This window comes from Agrilus planipennis, unplaced genomic scaffold (assembly GCF_000699045.2).
Source record: "Agrilus planipennis isolate EAB-ADULT unplaced genomic scaffold, Apla_2.0 scaffold209, whole genome shotgun sequence".
NCBI classification, from domain to species: Eukaryota; Metazoa; Arthropoda; class Insecta; order Coleoptera; family Buprestidae; genus Agrilus; species Agrilus planipennis.
Genome location: NW_020439069.1, coordinates 47,550 through 69,851, shown reverse-complemented (window position 1 = coordinate 69,851; position 22,302 = coordinate 47,550). Strand labels below are relative to the sequence as shown.

The 22,302-nt window shown below is 34.4% G+C and overlaps 1 protein-coding gene and 1 long non-coding RNA gene across 3 annotated transcripts in view; one reads left to right on the top strand and one right to left on the bottom strand.

Annotated features, from left to right (window-relative positions):
• The window catches only part of LOC112905189, a 225,218-nt gene that overhangs the window by 183,672 nt on the left and 19,244 nt on the right, over positions 1–22,302 (bottom strand). Inside the window, exon 2 of the long non-coding RNA XR_003231617.1 lies at positions 14,416–14,449. This is a non-coding gene — a long non-coding RNA (uncharacterized LOC112905189). The remainder of the gene's footprint in view (positions 1–14,415; positions 14,450–22,302) is intronic.
• LOC108738159 (carbonic anhydrase-related protein 10-like) overlaps positions 1–22,302 on the top strand; it is a 112,490-nt gene that overhangs the window by 71,845 nt on the left and 18,343 nt on the right. For both annotated transcript variants that reach the window (XM_018471423.1, XM_018471422.1), the window contains one exon: positions 21,837–21,932. In XM_018471423.1, coding sequence (XP_018326925.1) covers positions 21,837–21,932 — 96 coding nt within the window. The remainder of the gene's footprint in view (positions 1–21,836; positions 21,933–22,302) is intronic.

The window sequence follows — 22,302 nt, the reverse complement described above, 5'->3', positions numbered from 1 at the left end:
GGCCATTTATAATTATCTTTTATTCTCTTATAAGTTCTTATAAACCCTGAGTGACCTGATAATGAAGACGAATGGTTATGTTCGAGAATAGATCTAATTTCGTCTTTATTTTGAGGTAGTAACTTAGGTTTATTTACTAAAACAACTGTAATTTTTGATTTTGAAAATATAAAATCAATCATTTCGTTGAGCATGTCTTGTTTTAAATTAGGATTAGTTTCTATTGGATTTTTAAGGTGAATAGTTTCTATTTGATTTTTTACAAGTGATTTTTTTAAATTGATAAGTGAATAAAATAAATCTTTATAAGTTAAATTGTCAAAATAATTTAATTTGGAAATCAAAATAAAGGTTTTTTCTTTTTTCGCATTTTCTAAAAGGTGGGTTGAATAAAGATTTAAGTCGTCTGAAGGAATAGAACTAATATCATGAATTGCAATAAGGTTTTCGAAATTTGGATTGCTCATGTCTAAGTCTTTTGACATTATCAATGCATTTGGAAATTTTTGAAATAAGTTTTCTTTGATTATTTCGATTCGTGGCATTTCCTGATTTGTGTAATGGAATTTAATAAATTCGTCATATGTGACATTTGTATTAGCTTCAAGACTGAGAACAGTATTTCTGGAGAGAGCGTCGACATTAGAATTTATTCTACCAGGTTTGTATCGAATTTCATAGTCGATGTTTAGTCCTAATAATTATCTATATTTTATACAATTATTTTAATTCGAAAACTTTTCCGTTTAGTGAGATTTAGTATTGTTAATTACTTTCATTACATTTCAAGTTTCTAAATTTCTTTGTTCCTTTGTTAAATTCAACTTTATAACACTACTTCAAATATTTCTTCAAACATTTTAGATCATAAATTCTTTTCTTTTATTATTTGGTTTTATAATATTTATGAATAATTTAATTGTCATACAGACAAAATGTACGTGATGAATTCAATAATTCCTGGTAGTATAAATGAGGTTTTTCTGTCACTAATACCTGGCTCATTGTTAGATCTTTCATACTTGTTTTCAGAACTTTTCTGTATCTAGTTGAACTGAACACCCTCTCGTGGACATTTAGGAAATTCCTTCATTTATCCACCACCATGATATGTTTCATTTAGACTCCACCCCCTTTGTTAATTGTTCTCTAGTTTTAAGTAAATTTAATATTGTTAGTTAGTATGTAAGAAACCCTCTCATTAAACACATCAATCATATTCGCTACTAGTTTTATTTTAATAATATTCTAGTAGAACGGGAGTTCAGAAATGCAACTTCCGAGTGGTCTCCCGATAATTTTTTATCTCTCGACTGCATAACCTCTGTATCTCGAACGTAGCAATGTTTTAACTTTGTAACAACTTTTACAACTCGATAATTTGAAACTTATTACGTCTACATGTTTGTTACCTCTGTAACTTGAATTTTTATTTATTTCACCTCCCTAATTCAAAAGTAGTAAGAATAAATCTAAACCTCTACAGGTCGAATCAAAATCCGCCTGAGTCAAAATCCTCCATAAGCTGAAAACTCTATAACTCGAATTTTTTGGCGCCTCTTTTGATGTTCTAGCTATAGAGGTTCTACTGTAGTTTATACAACGCATGAAGACTAAATGTGTACTATACTTTTGTAGAGTGCGTTACCATCCCTGGTTCGAAACTATGACATATATTCATAATATGCAATACACATACATAAGTATAATACATCAATCTACATATATATATAGATAAACGTATTCAATAAGTATAATCGGTATAACTGTACCTTGGAAATCCTTACAGTAGAATGCAACTTTAAGGGATCATATGTCAGAAAGATGAATTTTTACAACTTAGCGCCCATAAGACTTGATTTACACGTCACGAACCACCAGAATTCAAAGTTTCATCTAGTGGATCCTTTCAAAGTTCCGGACAGAAATAATAAACTTTTTATTAGCTGTACGGACATTAATTGAGAAAATGGTACAAAAATGAAACAGCGTATACGTAGGATTCGTACATCTAGAGAAAAAGCTTTGGACAATATTAAATGGAAAAAGATGCTAAAAAATATCGAAGGATTTAACGATGAGATATAGGGATAGAAAAATAATATTATATAGTTTAGATAAATAAAGAGCAACAGGTAGTTATAGAATGTGAGGATTTGAGTAACATCGTAAAGAAGTAGCTTTAGGGATAAGAGTGTCAACATCTAACAAGGATGAGTTACATAAAATGGATGCGATATTGACAGACGAGCATGGTATGAAAACTAATAAAAAAGGAAAAACAAAATATTTGTATGCAAGGGATGCTCATTATACAATTAAAGAAACCCGTATTTTAGTAATTTTTNCGAAACTGAGGCCTATTTTGAAGCAAAGGACAAATCGTACTACAAAAATGGTATCGAAAAGTTGGAGGATCGCTATAATCAGTGTATCACCCTTGAAGGGAATTATGTTGAATAAAAAAAACGAATTTTGCAAAAAAAATGTGTTTTACTATTTTAGGCCGGGGACTTTTCAATTGACCTGTTATATATAAACATACAAAGCGTCATTAAGGTTTGATGACGGGTATAAGAAACTACCTCAAGGTATACAGGGTGGCCTATAAATAGTATAGTACCTTCCATTGTTTATGGAAAATCTTAAGTGATTTATAAATTGTTGGGAATGACCAGATGTTATTCTACGAAAGTTTTTCAATTCACGATACCGAGCCATCATCAGATGGTTTATTTACAGTCTTAATTTTTTTTAATAAAAATGTCGCCATCACAACCGAATGTAGATATATTCTGATATCCATTGCTTCCGCACATTATGCTAATACAAAATGAATCAAAGTCGATGAGATAAGCAATAAATAACTTTGAAGAAACTCGTACAAGGAGGCGAAACGTTGGTAGGTTTTTAAAATATATAATTTTATACCTTAAATTAACTCTGATTCATTTGACGTGGGCATATTCTATTTTAGTATATGCAGTCAATAAAAGGCGGCATCCTTTCTTGAAAAATACGACGTGGTATAGGGAAATTTGTACAAATACCTTCAGTCATCTATTTATAGACATAAGTAAATAATACAATAATAAAAAGTCTAATAAATGCAAATTAAATACTTTGGAAGATGTTACACTTTGTTCAAAATATTTTGAGGGTTGGGTAAGTTTAGGACACTGTTCAAGGAAACAGCAGACATTTTGAGATGGCAATGACAAAAGTAGGCAGTTTTAGCTATAACAATTGCAGTCCTTTTTCTTCAGTATCCCTATCAAGCGTAGATTAAATATTTAAAGTCAGGGATTAGTTTACAAAATTAAATGAAAAAAATTAACTTATTCGGTTGATGAGAAGAGTGACAGTGAAAACCAACTACAAAACAAACAAAAGTATTAGATTCATAGTAGAATGAAGATTCGGGCTATAGGGCCGTGGTCTAAGTGAACTATTCTGTCCAGACGTTTCGTCAGCTACTGCGGCTGACACCCTCAGTGGTGCTGCGTTGACAACGTGAACGTAGATTATATCCGAAGATTCCGGCCGTGAAAGCCTTTGTTCTTATATTAGGTGCATAATTTCTTTTTTTTTTTGATAAGTTATGTTTCTGTATTATTTCCTAGTACACTACCATATTAATACAATAGTTTACGCCTAATGAAAACTTATTTGTGTATCGGTTCGGAGTGATCTACCCAAATAGGTCATAAATGGGTCATATTTTCGCTCGTGGAACATAAAATGGAAAGATGCCGAAAAACAAATGTGTAATTTCTGTTTTCTGTGAACATTTTTCCTTACCTATATATGAGCTCCTTCTGCCTGTAAAACGTTATTTCTTTGAAGTAATGCACTTGAGAGAGATTAACTGACGCTTCTATATAAGTATACAATATTGCTCCGAGTTTAACAATGTATAATTATAGTTTATTGAAAATTGAAAATGCTCTAGCATAGATGCAACGGTATATATACACGTAAGCTTTATAAGCTTGCGATAAAGGAACATAATGCGGCAATGGCCTGGAAGCAAACTTTCAAGAATTACATATGCATAGACTCAACTGGTTCACCTTTCCTTTGAGTGGTTCATACTTTTTTTTGCAAACACGCTACAATAATAGGCGAATTTAAGCGAAGAATATTCATCAAAATGTAGGCACACTGTAGATACATACATATTTAATTTAAAAAAAAAAAATTAAAAACCAAGTTGCTCTTTATGAAAACATGCTTTATAAATTTTAAAACTAAAATTAAAACAGATCTAAATTATGAATAAAATTTATTTTCTTTCTTGGGTTTAACTTATTTCATTTATTACGACCTTGGTTGTAGCGACCATTTTGCTATTACGACGTTAAATCTAAGTCCCTCGAATTTAAAGCATACTTTAGTACAAAATTGATGTGGCTATAGCGACTTCGGATGTAACGTCAAGTTCGGGTGTAGCGATTGTTTTTAAGGAATCATTTGTAACAAATCCTTAGTAATCCCATGAAAATATAGCGACTTTACCGCTTGTTTATATGTTAGTTAAAATAGTTAAGTTACAATGTCATGTTCTGAGAAGCAACTGCGTTTTGCAAACTTTTGAATAAATATGACTCCTAGATGCACATTTACTATAAAAAAAAAGGCGGAAATCGTTTCAAAATTGTGGACTTCCGGATATAACGACGAAATTACAGTGGTTCCTTCGTCGTCGTTTTACCCGAAATCCACTGTATTTCTTGTTTTTACATCCATTTACATACTTTGGTTCTCCATCAAGGATTGTAAAAATTCAATGTAATTAATTATTTAAGTATTAAGCACCTCCTCTTTGCAGTATTTTACCTAGTTATCGGTATCATTAGACTTTTATCCGCATAAAGTAGCATGCTTCACGCACGCAAATAAGTGTTAATGTGAAACGAATCAACGGCTATTATTATCCACTTTGAAGTTGTACGATACCAGGCGAAATAGAAATTAACCTTACTTGAAATAAAGGAACCTAATTAACTCTCAACAAAAGTTATTCCTTCTTTGAATATAATAATTGATGGGTTCTTATACATATGTAATTACATCAAAATACCAGTGTTGGTACCTATATTTTACATAAAATTTCCAACTATAAGAGTGTTTCGCCAGCATTTTTGCGGTTTCGTCAGATATTTTACGTGGAAATTAATAAAATTGAAATAATTAACGAAGAAATAGCTGGCGGAAATTTTAAAATGGCGTGGATGGGCGGTGGAAAAAGTAGGCAGTTTTAGGTATAGCGATTTCAGCCCTCTTTCTTCAGTATTCCTATCAGGGGCGCAGATTAAATATTTAAAAGCAGGGATCAGTGAGCAAGTAATAGACGTACAAACAGAAGAACTAATTGTTGATGTTAGTGACAGTGATAGAGATTCCGATGATGACAGTGAATGTGAAAACTAACTATAAAACAAAAGCAATAAGTTTATTTTTCCTTTTTGGTAAGTTATGTTTGTACATTATTTCCTAGTACACTACCGTCCTATCTGTATTAATACTATAATTTACGCCTACTGAAAGATTATTTATGTATCGGTTCCAAGTGACTTACACAAATAGGTCATAAATGGGCATGTACCTGCGCGACCGCTCGTCAGCTTCCTCCGTCCGACCCGTACCTACGTGTTAAAATCGTTTTCACCCATCCCCGAATAGGGAAGAGATTGCAGCGGGCCAACCAGTCTACTGCACCTGCATGCTGTTTATTCGTGCAAGTTAGTTGTTCATACATGCGTGGTTTACCAGGCGCGACAAGTACTTACGGTAATCCCGTACATAGATACTTATTAGCGTACCTACGTTTAACTCAAAATATTCATAATTCTCAATGTATTCCCTAATACTGAGAGGTATCAGATACAGTATACCTTCGATTACACGCAGATTTGCAAGTTTGAGAAATCTTTTAAAAGTTTATCAGTTTTAAGATATACGACGTCTGTTCAAAAAGTATCGCTAATTTTGAATTTCCGCGGGTTACGTATTTGCGATTTTTTTGTGCCGTTATTTTGGTACTCATGTCTCTCAATTATACTCACCAGTTCGACCATATTGAATGTTCAGTTAATTTTTGACAGCTGCTTTGTTTGCATGTGTTTTGACTCGTCTTCGAAATTTGCCTATTACAAAAAATGGATCACAAAATCCGTATCAAGTTTTGTGTGAAAAAACAAAATTAAGTGCGCGGACGCATGCCAAATGTTGACTGTGGCATATGGTGAAGCTACCTTGGACCATGTTTTGAGAGGGCCGAGAAGTTGTGAACGACGAATGGCGTGACGGACGCTCGAGCACGTCAACAACAGATGAAAATAATAAAAAGACCAATCGTCGAATCACCATTAGAGAAGTTGCTGAGGACCTTAACATATCAATTAGTTCCTACCATTCCATTTTTACCAATGATTTAGGCATGAGAAGGGTCTTCGCGAAATTCGTACCAAAATTGCTCAATTTTGACCTAAAACATCATCGCATCAGTATTACTAAGAAGCTGTTGGACTCTGTCCGCGACGACCCAAATTTGCTCCAGAGGGTCATAACTGGTGACGAACCATGGACTTATGGTTATGAAGTGGAAACCAAAGCTTAATCATGCTAATAGAAGTTGTCGCACTAGCCAAGACCCAAAAATGCGCACCAGGTTAGGTCGAATGTGAAGGTTTTGCTTAAAGTTTTCTTCGATTGCAGGGGCGTGGTGCATCATGAGTTCTTACCACAGGGTATAACGGTCAATCAGGAATATTACCTACAATTTGCGCGAAGAAATCCGTCAGAAACGCCTGGATTTGTGGAAGAACAAAAATTGACTTTTGCTCCATGTTCCCCTGCTCACACATCGTTGCTTGTGAGCGAATTTTTGGCCAAAAACAACACACTAGTACTGCCGCAGCCACCGTTTTCCCCATGACCTTTTCTTGTTCCCGAAAATGAAGAGGCCCATAAAAGAACGACGCTACGTTACGATTAAGGAGATAAAGACGATTTCAAAGGAGATCCAAAAAAATATTTTTTAAGTGCTTCGAAGATTGGAAAAACCGTTGGCACAAGTGTACGAGGGTGGATTGATAAGTTTCCGGCCTAACCAAGAGATGACGCCACTAGGCCTACCTTGAGGTGACATTCTATAGTACCATCCTTGGATAGCTTGTAGCTATAGTTTCAGCCCGATCTCCTTGCTAGTGTAGGTTTGACAGCACGCTGAACAAGACGCCTCTGTGGTTTTCGTAAAAATGGAAAAGCAGGAAAATCGTGCTGTCATCAAATACTTTTATTTGAAGGGGTTAACGCCGAAGGAAATTAAAAAAGAGATGGACTCAACACTGGGGACATCCTCCCCGTCATATTCAACCGTTAAGCAGTGGGTTTCCGAGTTTAAAAAGGGTCGTGTGAGCACCTCTGATGGGCCTCGCTCAGGACGCCCCGTTGAGGTCACAACTCCAGATATGATCGAAAAAATTCATCAAATAGTGCTGGGAGACCGCAGATTGAAAGTGCGTGAGATAGCTGAGACCTGTAAGATGTCATATGAACGTGTGCAACATATTTTGCACCAACATTTGCATATGGAAAAGCTCTGTGCAAGATGGGTGCCGCGTTTGCTAACAGTCGACCAAAAATTGATTCGAAAAAACATTTCTACCGCAAATTTGTCATTGTATAAGCGTAATCCAAGCGAATTTTTGCGTCGATTCGTAACCGTTGACGAAACGTGGGTCCACCACTACACTCCTGAAACCAAAGAACAGTCTAAACAGTGGATTGGACCAGGGGAACCAACTCCAAAGAAGGCAAAAACAATTTTTTCGGCGAACAAGGTTATGGCTACTGTTTTTTGGGATGCAAGAGGTATTATATACATTGATTACCTTGCAAAGGGTAATACTATCACTGGTCAATACTACGCAGACTTATTGCAACGTTTGAGCCACGAGGTGAAAATTAAACGACCTCATCTGGCGAAGAAAAAAATCTTGTTTCATCACGATAACGCACCAGCGCACACGTCAATCGTTGCGACGGCTAAAATCAACGATCTAAAGTTTGAATTGATGCCGCACCCTCCTTACTCTCCAGACCTAGCCCCGAGTGACTATTTTCTGTTCCCTAATCTCAAAAAATGGCTTGGCGGTAAGAGATTTGCGGACAATGAAGAAGTAATCGAAGCTGTAAATGGTTATTTTGAGGAGCTTGACGAATCAGTCTATAGAGATGGCATTAATAGACTGGAACACCGCTATGAGAAATGTATCAGCCTTGGAGGAGATTATGTTGAGAAATAAAAAAAAAAAATTTTTAAAAACCTTGTTTTTCTTGGTCAGGCCGGAAACTTATCAATCCACCCTCGTATAATATCTGATAAGGATTACTTTGAAGGTTACAAAATAGATATTCATGAATAAATAAATAATTTTTGAAAAAACACAAAATTTGCGATACGTTTTGAACAAACCTCGTACGTGTCTATGCTAAACAATAGATCGAGACAAACTTGCTGTATCTAATTATTAGTTTTTCTGAGTGTTTTTGTAGCTCTTTACCTGTCTTTAAAGACACGAACCGCCACTTCAATATGACCTTAGCCCTCAGAAGAATTCGATATAAAGAAGCGGTAACCAAGAGTACACGGTATAGGCATTCAGCTCACGCAACGCGAAAAGTAAGTAATCTTTCAGTGTTACATAGACAGACAGGACGACGGACGGACGGCAAGGATGTATTCGTTTTTGGTGTAAGTTGGTCAGCCACACAGCAAAGCACGCCGCGCCTTCGGCACACATGTACGGGGGTCACTGAAGGGTTCGTTCGTTTCGTTTTCCCAAATCGAATTCGTACCGATCAATCTTCGAACTCAAATGATAAATCGACTGCGCCTTCTACTTTGCTGCCAATGCTGTCCTACTATTTCAAAACGCGAATGGTTATTACTCACAAACATCGTTCTTGTTTTATATTTTCCGGTGCATTTTTGCTCTTTCGTGTCAGACTAACGGGTGATTGAAGAGAATGTTAAAACCGATGCGGACGAAATTCGGAAAACGATTCCAGCTGTAATACTGTACAGGCGGTGCGTACACATATATCTGTGCAGAAAAGACAAGTCAATTATTTATGTCTATGCATTTGCCCATTATTCCAAGGGCCTTTTGATACTTTCTACGCTTTTGCGGCTATGGTTTTTTCGATTTTAACAACGTCAAGTCAAGTTAAGTCAACTATTACAATGAAAGGACCCCGCTAGATCTTTACAGAAAATTACCCTCTGTCATGGTTATTAAAACTTTGGATTCTGATAGTTCTCGTCGTGTAGATCCTAAGTCTCAGTGGGTGCGAAATAGTAAAAACTCATCATTTTCAGATATGGTCCCTTAAAGTTGCCCTTTTCCGCAAGGATATCCAATTTACAATTATACCTATTGAGGAAAAACACGTCGAAACTTGAAATAGTGCTCATACTAGCACTTGTGTATAAAAGGAAGCTACACTTAAAACATGATTAGGGGAATCTATCTATACGTATTGAATACGTTCAAGTATACATAACCTCTTCAAGTAGAACCAATAAGTCGGAAACCTCCAAAACTAGAAAAAATGCTTTGTTCCCTTCCCTTGAAGCCCCAAAACCTCCATTAATAGAGTCCCTGCAAGCCATTTTGGTATATATTTTCCGTCTATAACTCGAAAAATTAAATTGGACCTCTGTTTAGTACTAATAATTATCTGTATTTTTACAATTATGTTTATTCAAAAACTTTTCCATTTAGTTGGATCTAGGGTTATTATTTACTTTATTTACATTTCAAATTTCTTTGTTCAGTTTAACTTCAAACATTTTAGGTCATAAATTCCTTTCCTTTATTATTTGGTTTTATAATATTTGTGAATAATTTCATTGCCATACAGACAAAATGTACGTTATGAATTTAATAATTCCTGGTAGCATAAATGAGCTTTTTCTGTCACTAATACCTGGTTCAATGTTAGCTCTTTCATACTTGTTTTCAGAACTTTTCTGTATCTGGTTGAACTCANACTTCCGAGTGGTCTCCCGATAATTTTTTATCTCTCGACTGCATAACCTCTGTATCTCGAACGTAGCAATGTTTTAACTTTGTAACAACTTTTACAACTCGATAATTTGAAACTTATTACGTCTACATGTTTGTTACCTCTGTAACTTGAATTTTTATTTATTTCACCTCCCTAATTCAAAAGTAGTAAGAATAAATCTAAACCTCTACAGGTCGAATCAAAATCCGCCTGAGTCAAAATCCTCCATAAGCTGAAAACTCTATAACTCGAATTTTTTGGCGCCTCTTTTGATGTTCTAGCTATAGAGGTTCTACTGTAGTTTATACAACGCATAAAGACTAAATGTGTACTATACTTTTGTAGAGTGCGTTACCATCCCTGGTTCGAAACTATGACATATATTCATAATATGCAATACACATACATAAGTATAATACATCAATCTACATATATATATAGATAAACGTATTCAATAAGTATAATCGGTATAACTGGACCTTGGAAATCCTTACAGTAGAATGCAACTTTAAGGGATCATATGTTAGAAAGATGAATTTTTACAACTTAGCGCCCATAAGACTTGATTTACACGTCACGAACCACCAGAATTCAAAGTTTCATCTAGTGGATCCTTTCAAAGTTCCGGACAGAAATAATAAACTTTTTATTAGCTGTACGGACATTAATTGAGAAAATGGTACAAAAATGAAACAGCGTATACGTAGGATTCGTACATCTAGAGAAAAAGCTTTGGACAATATTAAATGGAAAAAGATGCTAAAAAATATCGAAGAATTTAACGATGAGATATAGGGATAGAAAAATAATATTATATAGTTTAGATAAATAAAGAGCAACAGGTAGTTATAGAATGTGAGGATTTGAGTAACATCGTAAAGAAGTAGCTTTAGGGATAAGAGTGTCAACATCTAACAAGGATGAGTTACATAAAATGGATGCGATATTGACAGACGAGCATGGTATGAAAACTAATAAAAAAGGAAAAACAAAATATTTGTATGCAAGGGATGCTCATTATACAATTAAAGAAACCCGTATTTTAGTAATTTTTAAGTATTCGCCTTTAAAAGGTGAAATTCGGTTGCTACGCTCATATTTAAAACTAGAGATGACGACGTAGCGTAAAATTAAAACTCTATAGGGGTGAATGAGGGATTAAAAGTTTTAAGGGGAAACAATATTAATCTTCAAGGGCATTAAACGGTTTCCTTCGAACGTTGTCTTATTAGATACCCCTAGACAAAAATTTTCAGTCTCTCTCCAGTCTCTCAGTCTTTCAGCGTCTCTGAGAGCGTATCTCACAGTCTTTCACAGTCTCTCAGTAATTGCCTGGGTGTTTTTATGGATCTCTCACAGTCTCTGTATGAGAGATTCGACCGATAAAATTGTTAATTCAGAGATTCGAGTCTCTCACAGAGAGACTGAATGAATAAAACTGAAAAAATGAGAGACTGGAGTTTCTCGTAGAAAGACTGGGATCTTTGAAATATGTTGAACTTAGAATATTTTAACCATGTCTATCGAGACACCACTTATTGAGAGATTCAAGTCTCTCCTTCAGAGATTCGAGTCTTTCGTTCAGAGACTCGATACGAAATGAGGATCTCTCTATGAGCCACTCGAGTCTCTCGTTCAGAGACGTTAAACAGTTTTTTTTGACAGTCTCTCTCAGCGACACCAGAGAGATTCAATGAGAGACGGAGACTCGAGTCTCGCTTTCAGAGACTCTGACAAATTGAACATTTTTATCTCGGAATATGTGAGAACACTACACAAAAATTGTTAAAAAGCGGGCATTTACATTATAATGTAATTAAATAGATACTTTATCGATTTTAGAGAAGTATTATTTTAAGTAAATATACGTTTCTCAGCTGTAGTCATATTATGAGTTCGATTTTCTGTAGAAAAATTTTATTTTCATTTTCATAATTTATAAGTACTTGTATGAGAGATAAAATAGGGTAAATGTTGACTTTAAAAATATACAATACGGTGGTAGGTAGGTATGAGGCACATACGGAAACGGTCTGCGATAGACACTTTTTCGGGAATTTAATAACTTCTGAAGGCGTATGAACGTCAGCTGAGACGCCATTTATGAGACCCTTATTCAATATACGAGAGGAGTACGGAGCTTTGGCTCGAAATATGCATCCTATTCAATAAAAAGCAATTCGCTGGAAGAAGAAACGCTTCAAGTAGGCAATATTATCCTTCTTCTTGGCGCAGCGAAATCTAACTTGAATAACCGAAAACATATGCGGGCGCCTTGTGAAAAAACGGCGGCAGATGTGTTTTGTTTTTATTTCCGTCAACTCGATGCGATGCTCGTATTTTACATACGTGACGGGACAAGATTTTGCATGCGCAATCAATTTCGTTATATATAATACGACGGCCGAAACGAGTTATAAAATGGCACAGCTATTCAGCTTTTTTGAATAAAACCTTAGCAATTGTAAATTTGTATTTGTATGATATCGTATATGTATATATGCTACAATAAAATACACGTAAAGCATAAGATTTACCATGTTGGATTAGCATTTGTAATAAAATTTAGTTTTAAGAAGAATGACTAGACTAATCGTAAACATAAAGAAGTATGGAAATTGAATACGAGAACTGCTAGCTGCAGATACTGTTAAGATTAAATAAAGTGAAATTTACTGTAGCTTCAAATTAATCGTTCTTAGAGGACTAATTTATTTTATGCCAAATTGTAAGTCCTTTTCATTGGCCACTGAATGAATAAATTAATACTATATGATGTTGACAGGCGTACTTTTTAATTAATAAAATTTCGTAGTCCAGTTTTGCAAAATAATTTATAAATAATAGGGTAAAAATCTTACCAAGGTAATGTAGGTATAACATTTATTTATTTTTATATTTTGTGCAAGCTTTCGTCATCTTTAGTTGACCTCAGGTAATACAGGTTTTTCAAAAATGTTTAAATTGCCCGCCATTCGCTTCAATGTAACACTGACAGCGACGTACCCAGTTGCTGCGAATTTTGGCCCAGATACCGGGAATATTTCGAATTATACGATAGGCATTGGTAATGTACCTCACCACCAACTGACGGTTGAATAAGAACCCTACTAGAATGCACTATCACACTACTAATTGTCCTTATTGTAATAGTCTTTTATGAAATGACCACTAAATAAATAAACTAACACTAACAAACAAGTAAATTCCACAACAATCCAAAGCGAACTGAACAACCTGTTAGAATCTACAACATTATGTGCCTTGTTTTCGAGTCACTTCCAGCAGTGTAATTATACGAGGTTATATCAATACTTAGCTTTTTACATTTAATGAAAACAAAATAACCAAAATTGGTCCTTCTGGACACACCCTTGTATTACCCCACGTGGGGTTAATGAGCCCTGCCAGGCAAAAGTAACGTTTAACACATGTGAATGGTCAAAGTAGGTCTGCATCTTGTCTCAACTTTTACAACCATAACACATACATTTGTTTTCGTACACTAGTACGTTATGTTACAAACCTTTACCAAACGCTGGGTGGTGAGGGTTGTTTGTGCACCGCTTCTAACTATTCCGTAGTTGTTAAAATTTCTTTTCTATTTAAAATAACATAATACTCGACGTCATGGACTACATTAGGTCCACTTCAGTTTACGATCATGGGATTTTCGATTGTGATAGGTACATAGTTTTTCTAACGTGTTTCAGTCATCTAATGGACCTTAACGCGAGTGCATTTTCTTCGGCTAATCCGTAACTTAATACCAAACATAAACAATAACATCACCCCAAAAACCAGCTGATTCCGACCTACTGAAGGTGAATTTTTCTACGATCAGCTGGCAATCGTAATTAATTTGCGATTGTTCAGGGCCGGCATCGAAACTGTTATAATTTTATAATTTTTTATTTTGTTTCAAAAGTCAAAAGTGTTATAACATTTTATGTTCCAAATGTCCTTAGGAATCTGTGGTATAAATATTAATTATTATAACTGGGACACCCTATATATTATTGTTCATTTATTTTAAGACAACTAATTGTTATTGTCTATAGTTGATGAAAGGTTGCACAAAATATTAACGTACAAATAAATCTTACACCCAAAATGTCAAAATTCAGACATTATTCTGCCTTTTAGAGTAAATAAAAAAGTAGGTAATTTGAAAAATACCCTAACATTGCATTCCGTTTTGTATTTTTTCAATACTATCCTTTAACTAATATTGTAAAATTCAACATTGCAGTAAATACACAGCTACATTATAAAATGTCTGCATATTCTTTTCGAAAAGCGATTTTACATGTTTAAAAAACTGAAACAACTTACCTACATTTCTGACGATTTTCTACTGTAGTTACATCTGAAACAAAGGAAAAAGTATGGATTAAAATGTGATAACTAGTAAGCTACAGAAAGCATATCGAAATCAAAATCCTTATTGAATGAAAAAAGTTATAGGTACTGATTTATGCCATGAAAATAAAAGGATGTGTAAAATAGTGCCTACCTAAGCCAGAACTAAACTAAAATTAGATTTTCGGAACGCTTTGGATTTTTAGGTAAACTTTCATTCATACATTTTTAGAAAGTATATAGTTTTGACTTTTAGATTTGTCATATTACGATATTTTGGACATTAGTAACATCTGCAACAATTCCAGAGAGAGAGAGACCAAACATTTGCAACTATTCAATATTTATTTTTTTCTGGTCTCGGTAAAGGTCCTTTGATCAAACGAAACACTGATTTGATTTCATCAAGATAAACGAAAAATTAGATGTATTAATTTACATTCCTCTACATGTTCATAAACTTTTTGCTTAAAATGATCCGAAGAACGGTATATTTCAAAGCTTAGGTAAAACGCACGTTTACAAAAAAAGATGTATCTAGTTAGAATTATGTGAATCACGTCTGTAAGCAGTGACATATTTTAAAATTTAGCTCAGGCAAAAAATTTATTTGATATTTATTTACCTTTATCGTAAAGGTACAAGTTACGTTGCTCTCTGTGAATTGTTTTCGAGTGTTGCAATGCGCTCAACAACACAACATAGTAAATTCATATCATAATGTACTGTAAGTAATCTATAACGAAACGATCTACCGACTTCATCTTTCTATTGATGCTAAAGGAAGATTCAAAATTCGCAACAACGCGAGTACGAACCCTCCGTATTGTTAGGTGGGAATTTACTACCATATTATCAGAACTTAACTGCCACATCTTGTACATCTTTCCTCAATATTTTTGTATTTTATACATATTCTCATTATTTAATGTTAGACGGCCCTTTTATTAAGTTTTTTGGTTTATATCGTACAAGCTTTCTTTATAACTTTCCCTGTGCTTATTACAATGATCTGTATGCATTTTTATTATTTTAGTCCATTCTTGTCTTCAAAACGAGACTCTTGGTTTCGAGTGTTCAGATAACAAATAACAAAAAATTATTTGAACCAAAGTTGTATATATATACCATGCAGGGTTCGAATGTTCGAATGTTGCATTAATTAAATGAATCATCGTTGTTTGCTGTCCAATCAAATCGCGAATAAAATCGACAATGTGGCGTCCGAAAGTGACCAATCACATCCAACGAATTTAAATTGCCACCGTGACATCCACTACGTACCATAAATTAGAATGTCTTCATTGTGAGCGAATGTTATCTGACTTTTGATGAACAATTTTTATCTTAGATACCTACCAAAACTGAAGAAATACCAGAACAAAATGATAATCATGCGTTTTTCTTTTGAGAATATTATAATAGAATATTGGCTACCAGAAAAGGAAAGACTATGCAGAATGTGTAAGAAAGAGGAGGAAAGAGAAGAAACACTATAGCATTTCCTAGAAAAATGTGAGCACACGGGCACAAAAGAGCAAGAAAGCTAGATACACCAGATGTAAGAATGTGGAATATATAGGGTTGTTCGGAAAGTCATTTCGTTTTTTCCCGACAGAGGATTTAATTGTATTCTTTTGCACCCAACTTCACATTTAAGCCGTATAATTTTTATATGCTTTCAGAGCTCATATAGCAAGGCTTGTGTGTGAAAAATTCCAATTAATTCTACGCAGTAGTTTTTGGTTGGTGCCCTATTAAATATGGAGAGCGATAAGCAGCATTTTCGACATATCTTACTGTTTTACTACAGAAAGGGTAAAAATGCTGTTCAAGCCAGAAAGAAATTGACTGATGTGTATGGAGAAGGTGTGTTGACAGTACGCCAGTGCCAGAACTGGTTCGCTAAATTTCGATCCGGCAATTTTGATGTCGAAGATGCACCACGTTCGGGAAGGCCGGTTGAAGCTGATAAAGACGCGATAAAGGCATTAGTTGATGTGAACCGGCGAATAACAACACGTGAGATCGGATTGAGGTTAAATTTATCAAATTCAACAGTTTATGACCACTTGAAAGGCCTGGGATTATCCTCGAAGCTCGATGTATGGGTTCCCCATGTTCTCACAGAGAGAAATCTGTGTCGCCGCATTGACGTCTGCGATTCGCTTCTCAAACGTCACGAAAATGATCCGTTTTTGAAGCGCATCATCACTGGGGACGAAAAATGGGTTGTATACAACAACGTCAAACGCAAGAGGTCATGGAGCAAAAAAGATGAACCGGCTCAAACCATTTCCAAAGCCGATATTCACCAAAAAAAGGTGATGCTGTCTGTTTGGTGGGATTTTAAAGGAATCGTTTTTTTTGAGCTTTTACCGGATAACACAACGATTAATTCGGAAGTCTACTGTCATCAGCTGGACAAACTGAATGATGCACTTCAACAGAAAAGGTCAGAACTAATCAACAGGAAAGGTGTAGTGTTTCACCAAGACAACGCGAGACCTCACACAAGTTTGGTCACTCGCCAAAAGCTTTTACAGCTTGAATGGGATACAATGCTACACCCACCATATTCTCCAGACCTGGCACCATCGGATTATTATTTGTTCCGGTCACTCCAAAATTTTTTAGACGGTAAAACCTTCACCTCAAATGAGGAGGTCAAAACCCTCCTCGATCAGTTTTTTGCCAGCAATGACCAAAAATTTTATGAGTGTGGAATCATGCTACTACCAGAAAGATGGCAAAAGCTGTTGGACCAGAACGGTCACTATATAATTTAATAAAGTATTTGTTTATTATACGAAAACTGTCTTTCATTTTCATAAAAAAAACGAAATGACTTTCCGAACAACCCTATAATATGGACAAGGAAAAAGAAGGACAAGAAAATGGAAAAAAACGAAGAGCACGATATTGACACAAAGAAAAGAGAAGAGCAACCAACACACACATACACACATACACACACATCTAATGTAAATAACAATAACAATTATTAATAATGCTATGATCTGCCTAATAGAACAAATATAAAGGGTGACTAATAAAATAAATAGGCGATTTCAAAGTTAAATCACTGATTGGTTGCTAACTTGCCTTGAACTTACACCAAATGATACTAAATCGATCAAAATACTAATTTTCTTTAATGCGAAATTGATAATGAATCTAGCGATGAACAGATAAAGAGCAGATCCGAAGAGTGAAGGTCCAAATCAATTCACTTCACAAACTCTTGTTTAGTGATTTCAAAAAGTTGCACAATTGGACCAAAGAAGTTATCTCATCGACGCGACAATTTATGGTCAAGAAGTTCAAAGCCAGTCAGCCAAACTATAAGTCAGATATATCAACAAAACAAAAGAAAAGAATCAAATCTAAAGTTCACCACTTAACACCCTCACACAATGCTAAAGGGAAGGCCAGGTCACAACGGTTGTACCAACTTTTGAACGTTGGCGTCAGTTTGTTCGCGTTCAGTCAATTATTACCAATTAAACATCAGAAAGGTCTACACATTAGAATAGCCAAACCATAAGTCCACGAAATAAACATTACCATAATTTATTGCTAATTTGTTACTAAAAAACTGATTTTGTTGCTCCCTGTTTGTAACTATGCTATACTAAATCTAATAATTTGATAATTTGTTGCTAATTTATTCTTCAATAATGGTATTTGAAGATCTGATTCAAACTGTAAGGTTTTCAAAATGTAGTATATTAATATAGTCATAATCAGTGGCGTAGTGTGAATTTCTGCCAGCCGTAAATTTACCGCCCTCCCTTTTTTCACAATTAAGTAAGACCTTCTATTTAAATTAATTGAGATTTCAGTGGAAAGGTGTACACAAAACTGATATTTTCGATTCAGATTTTGAATAGTGTTTATAATAAATAAATTTTTCAAGAAATCTCCAAATTTACTTTTTTCCAGTCTTTTTGTTTAAACACAGAAACGAATGTTATAATTTTTCTTTAGATCGTGTTGCTAGTAGGTACTACTCATATTTTATCTCCAAATTATTTAGAAATGGTACTGTGACTTTTAAATTGCTTAATACATGGAAAATTACAATTTAAATTTTTCGGATTTTTCGGACTGGGACGTTAATATATTTTAGCAGCCTCCGCGTAAATAAAAGTTAAGTCACACGTGCAAAAGAAATATTGTGCTGTTTTCTATATGATATAAGTTCTGTAAATTACAATAAAATAATTAATTTCATTCAGAATAGCAAGAGGATTTTGAGGATTCATCTCAGGGTTAATAAAGGATTGTAAAGACTTCGGTTCTTTAGAGAGATTATACCATTATTTTCCCGAACTTCAGCGTTTTGCTGATGGCATCATGCATAGTCCAGGATCCCTGGTACATTTTTGCATTTAATTACTATCAAGCTAATTTTCCGTGAGTAGCTTCATTTTGTAAGAAACTTTGATTGTGGTAGCTAACAGAGCTAGCAAGGATAAAATATGTCGGTTTGACGATTCACAAAAATTTATTACTAACTGGGTTTTTTTTTGTTTAATCTCAAGATAATTATCTAAATTATTCGAAAAAATATTTGTCCTACAAAATCTATGGTTCTTGAGATTAAACAAAAAAAACCCAGTTAGTAATAAATTTTTGAGAATCATCAAACCGACATATTTTATCCTTGCTACCTCTGTTAGCTACCACAATCAAAGTTTCTTACAAGAAGTTGTTGGGCGTCTCATCGAAATGAAGCTACTCACGGAAAATTAGCTTGATAGTAATCAAGTGCAATAATATACCAGGGATCGTGAACTAGCAGTGTTTGTAAGCAGAATATAAAAAGTGTCTTGTAATGTATAGGTGATACCTACAGTCCACTAGACGATTCCTGTTTCTGCTTTTTGGTATATTTTTCTATGGTTGTTACGTTTTCAGCTTTTATAATCGTAGGTGTATTCTACATTTTTGTGCAATGTGAACTTTCATCCCTAAGATAAAGTGAAGCGTTAGGATTCGAGCATTCCACCTTCAGCTTTTATTATATTGACTATGAAAAAATGCCGTTTTTATGGTTAGATATAAGACACTTACTTTTCACAGATTTCTATTTTTGCGAACCAAGAAGGTAATGTCTTGTTATGTGGTACAAATTATTAAAAACTGGTACAAATTCCAAGCAATTGGGCCAGATCTAACATTATCGAGCGGCGGATCTGACTCTATATAATACCAAAAAACAAATGATATTTTTGCCGCCCCCACCGCCTATGCGCTCGCTGCATCCCCCACGCTACCACTCTAATCATAATATATTGACAATAAGTTAAAAGAACGATTTTAAGGCAAGGAAAGATGTCAATAATTTGTTGCTACTATAACAAGATGGTGCATTTCAAGTAAAAAATGTTTTTGTTTTGAAATCGTCCATTTATTCTATTTATCACCCTCTGCAAACAAAATATTACTCAAAATAAAATTAGAGCAAACTAAGGGCATTTCCCTTTTAAAGTTAAACATGACGTAGGATGATTAGTCATCATTCAAAAATTTAAAACTAAAATAACATGCGAGCTTTAAATAGTTGAATACTGTGATTTAGGCAATAAATTTCAAAAACTAGACGTAAAGTGATGTTTGCAACGGACATGAAGTGATCAATTAATGATTGCATTAGTCGACGAAACGTAGGCAGGGTCAATTTATTCTACACTTCATTTATAACGTTCATGACTGCGGTTCTCTTAATAGGTTTAATTAAACAGGTGAATAATGATTATTAAACTAATGACGGCATTTTCTATTTATTCAGTTAACAGCTCAATGCAGTTAAAACAATTAAAACAAAACACTATATAGTGACAAAATTTTTAGGTATATGGTGCCTACATTACATAACTTTTTTGAATGAAATTTTTTTTTGATAAACGTAACCACTGTAGCAAATCAGATTTAACTAAACGTGTTAAGATTTCGGACCGGAAAATTTTTTTTTTAGTTTATTTTAACCTCGAGAAGGGGAAATCTTCTAAAAACACCCCCCAAGGGGGGCAGTGTCAACGGGTAAAATAGAATTCTTAATAATATATCAGTCATGGGTTTTAGAAAATACCACAAATGGCGCGGTAAACGCCATCTGTAGTACGATGCTACATTTTAGAATTACGTATGCTCCAATAAGGTCCATTTAAACTAGCAGTTTCGACAGAATACAGACCACTTCGAATTATTTTATTCCATTATGGTAACGGTGCCTATCACGTTGAGGTTAGCTACTAGCAGCAAGTACATATATATCCATATATTTAAATGGACCTTGTTGGAGCATACGCAATCCTAAAAAATGTAGCATCGTACAAAAGATGGCGTTTACCGCGCCATTTGTGGTATTTTCTAAAACGCGCTGTTAAGACAGCAGGTAAAAGTTGGTCTGTGTTCTGTCGGAGCTGTCTGCGACGCGCTGATGAGATCCAAAAAGATCGAAATCGCTATCCGCGTCTGGCAGTTTCGACAGAATACAAACCACTTCGAATTATTTTATACTTAAAAATGTAGGGATGAGTTATAGAGATAGAAGAGTGATACTTAGTTTGCATATTGAGCAACAGGCAGTTATAGAGTTGGAGCTGCAATGTAGAGAAGTAAATATTAGGAAGTTAGACAGGGATGCACACTGTCATCGCTACATTTTAATCTATACATCGAAGACGCGATCAACATCATCTCTGTAAGTCGAAGTAATTTTGTTATACATTAATGTGAATTACTTTTCACCATTAGAGATAAGCTCAAATTAATGAGAAAAAATTGTTGATGCTGTCACGCACTCGCCAAGAATCGAACCCTTACTATTTGAAATTATCTGTAGTGATAAAAATTAATTCAAAGATTAATTCACCTCAATATATTGAAATTAATCCTACAAAATTTCTTCTAAATATCCTATTGTTAATAATTTTGTAGTTTTTTTAAATTCGAGTTATGGGTGAGTTTGACTGTAATGCGAATTCAATATGCAGTTAGTGCTATTTTTTCAGACTGGTTTTAGACTACATATATTGATGACGTAAATCCAATCTCTCAATAATTTTACCGTAGTAGTAAGCAGAACATTTCGAAAGGCATTTGAACAGAAAACAGGTTAATGGCATTTGCGAAATTTCACATCCGACTGCCCCATTATTGCTTTAAATTGTCAAAATTCTCAAAGTCTATTTGCCGATATGAAGAATGGGAGGCATTTGCATTTATTTTCTCGTTTAAAACCGATCAGAATCGAAACTAGTGCCTACATAATACATTCGAGACATAGATATTTACTTGATCTGTGGCAAATGCTTAAAACAAACTTGAATCTAATATTCAGGAATTGAAATAAAAAATGTTTAAATTCCTTTCTCTTGTTTCAGATCCAAATGTACGGTTTTAACAGGGACTTATACCACAATATGTCAGAAGCGCAACACAAAACACAGGGTATAGTGGCTATTTCGCTTATGGTCCAGGTAAGACATTAAAATCTAATTCGTAATATTATCCTATTATAATTTTATCAAACATTATAGTGTCCGACCGAAACTGGTTTTTACGACCGAAACCAAAACCGAATTTCGGCAACGGTCTAAGTTTCGGCCGAAACCGAAACTTTCTTATAAGGATCATGTTTTGAGAGAAAAATAAAGAAAACGTTATTATAATCAGTTAGTTTTATTTTTTTATCTTTAAATCACATAGCTCTGCAGTCTTTGACATTTTCACTTATTGATAATCAAATCAAAATCAACATAACAACCCCTCATTTAAGGAAATACTTTAATTGCGCCTTAAAAATACTTAAAATAGGTGAGATGTTTATTTGAGTAAGTATAGTAGACT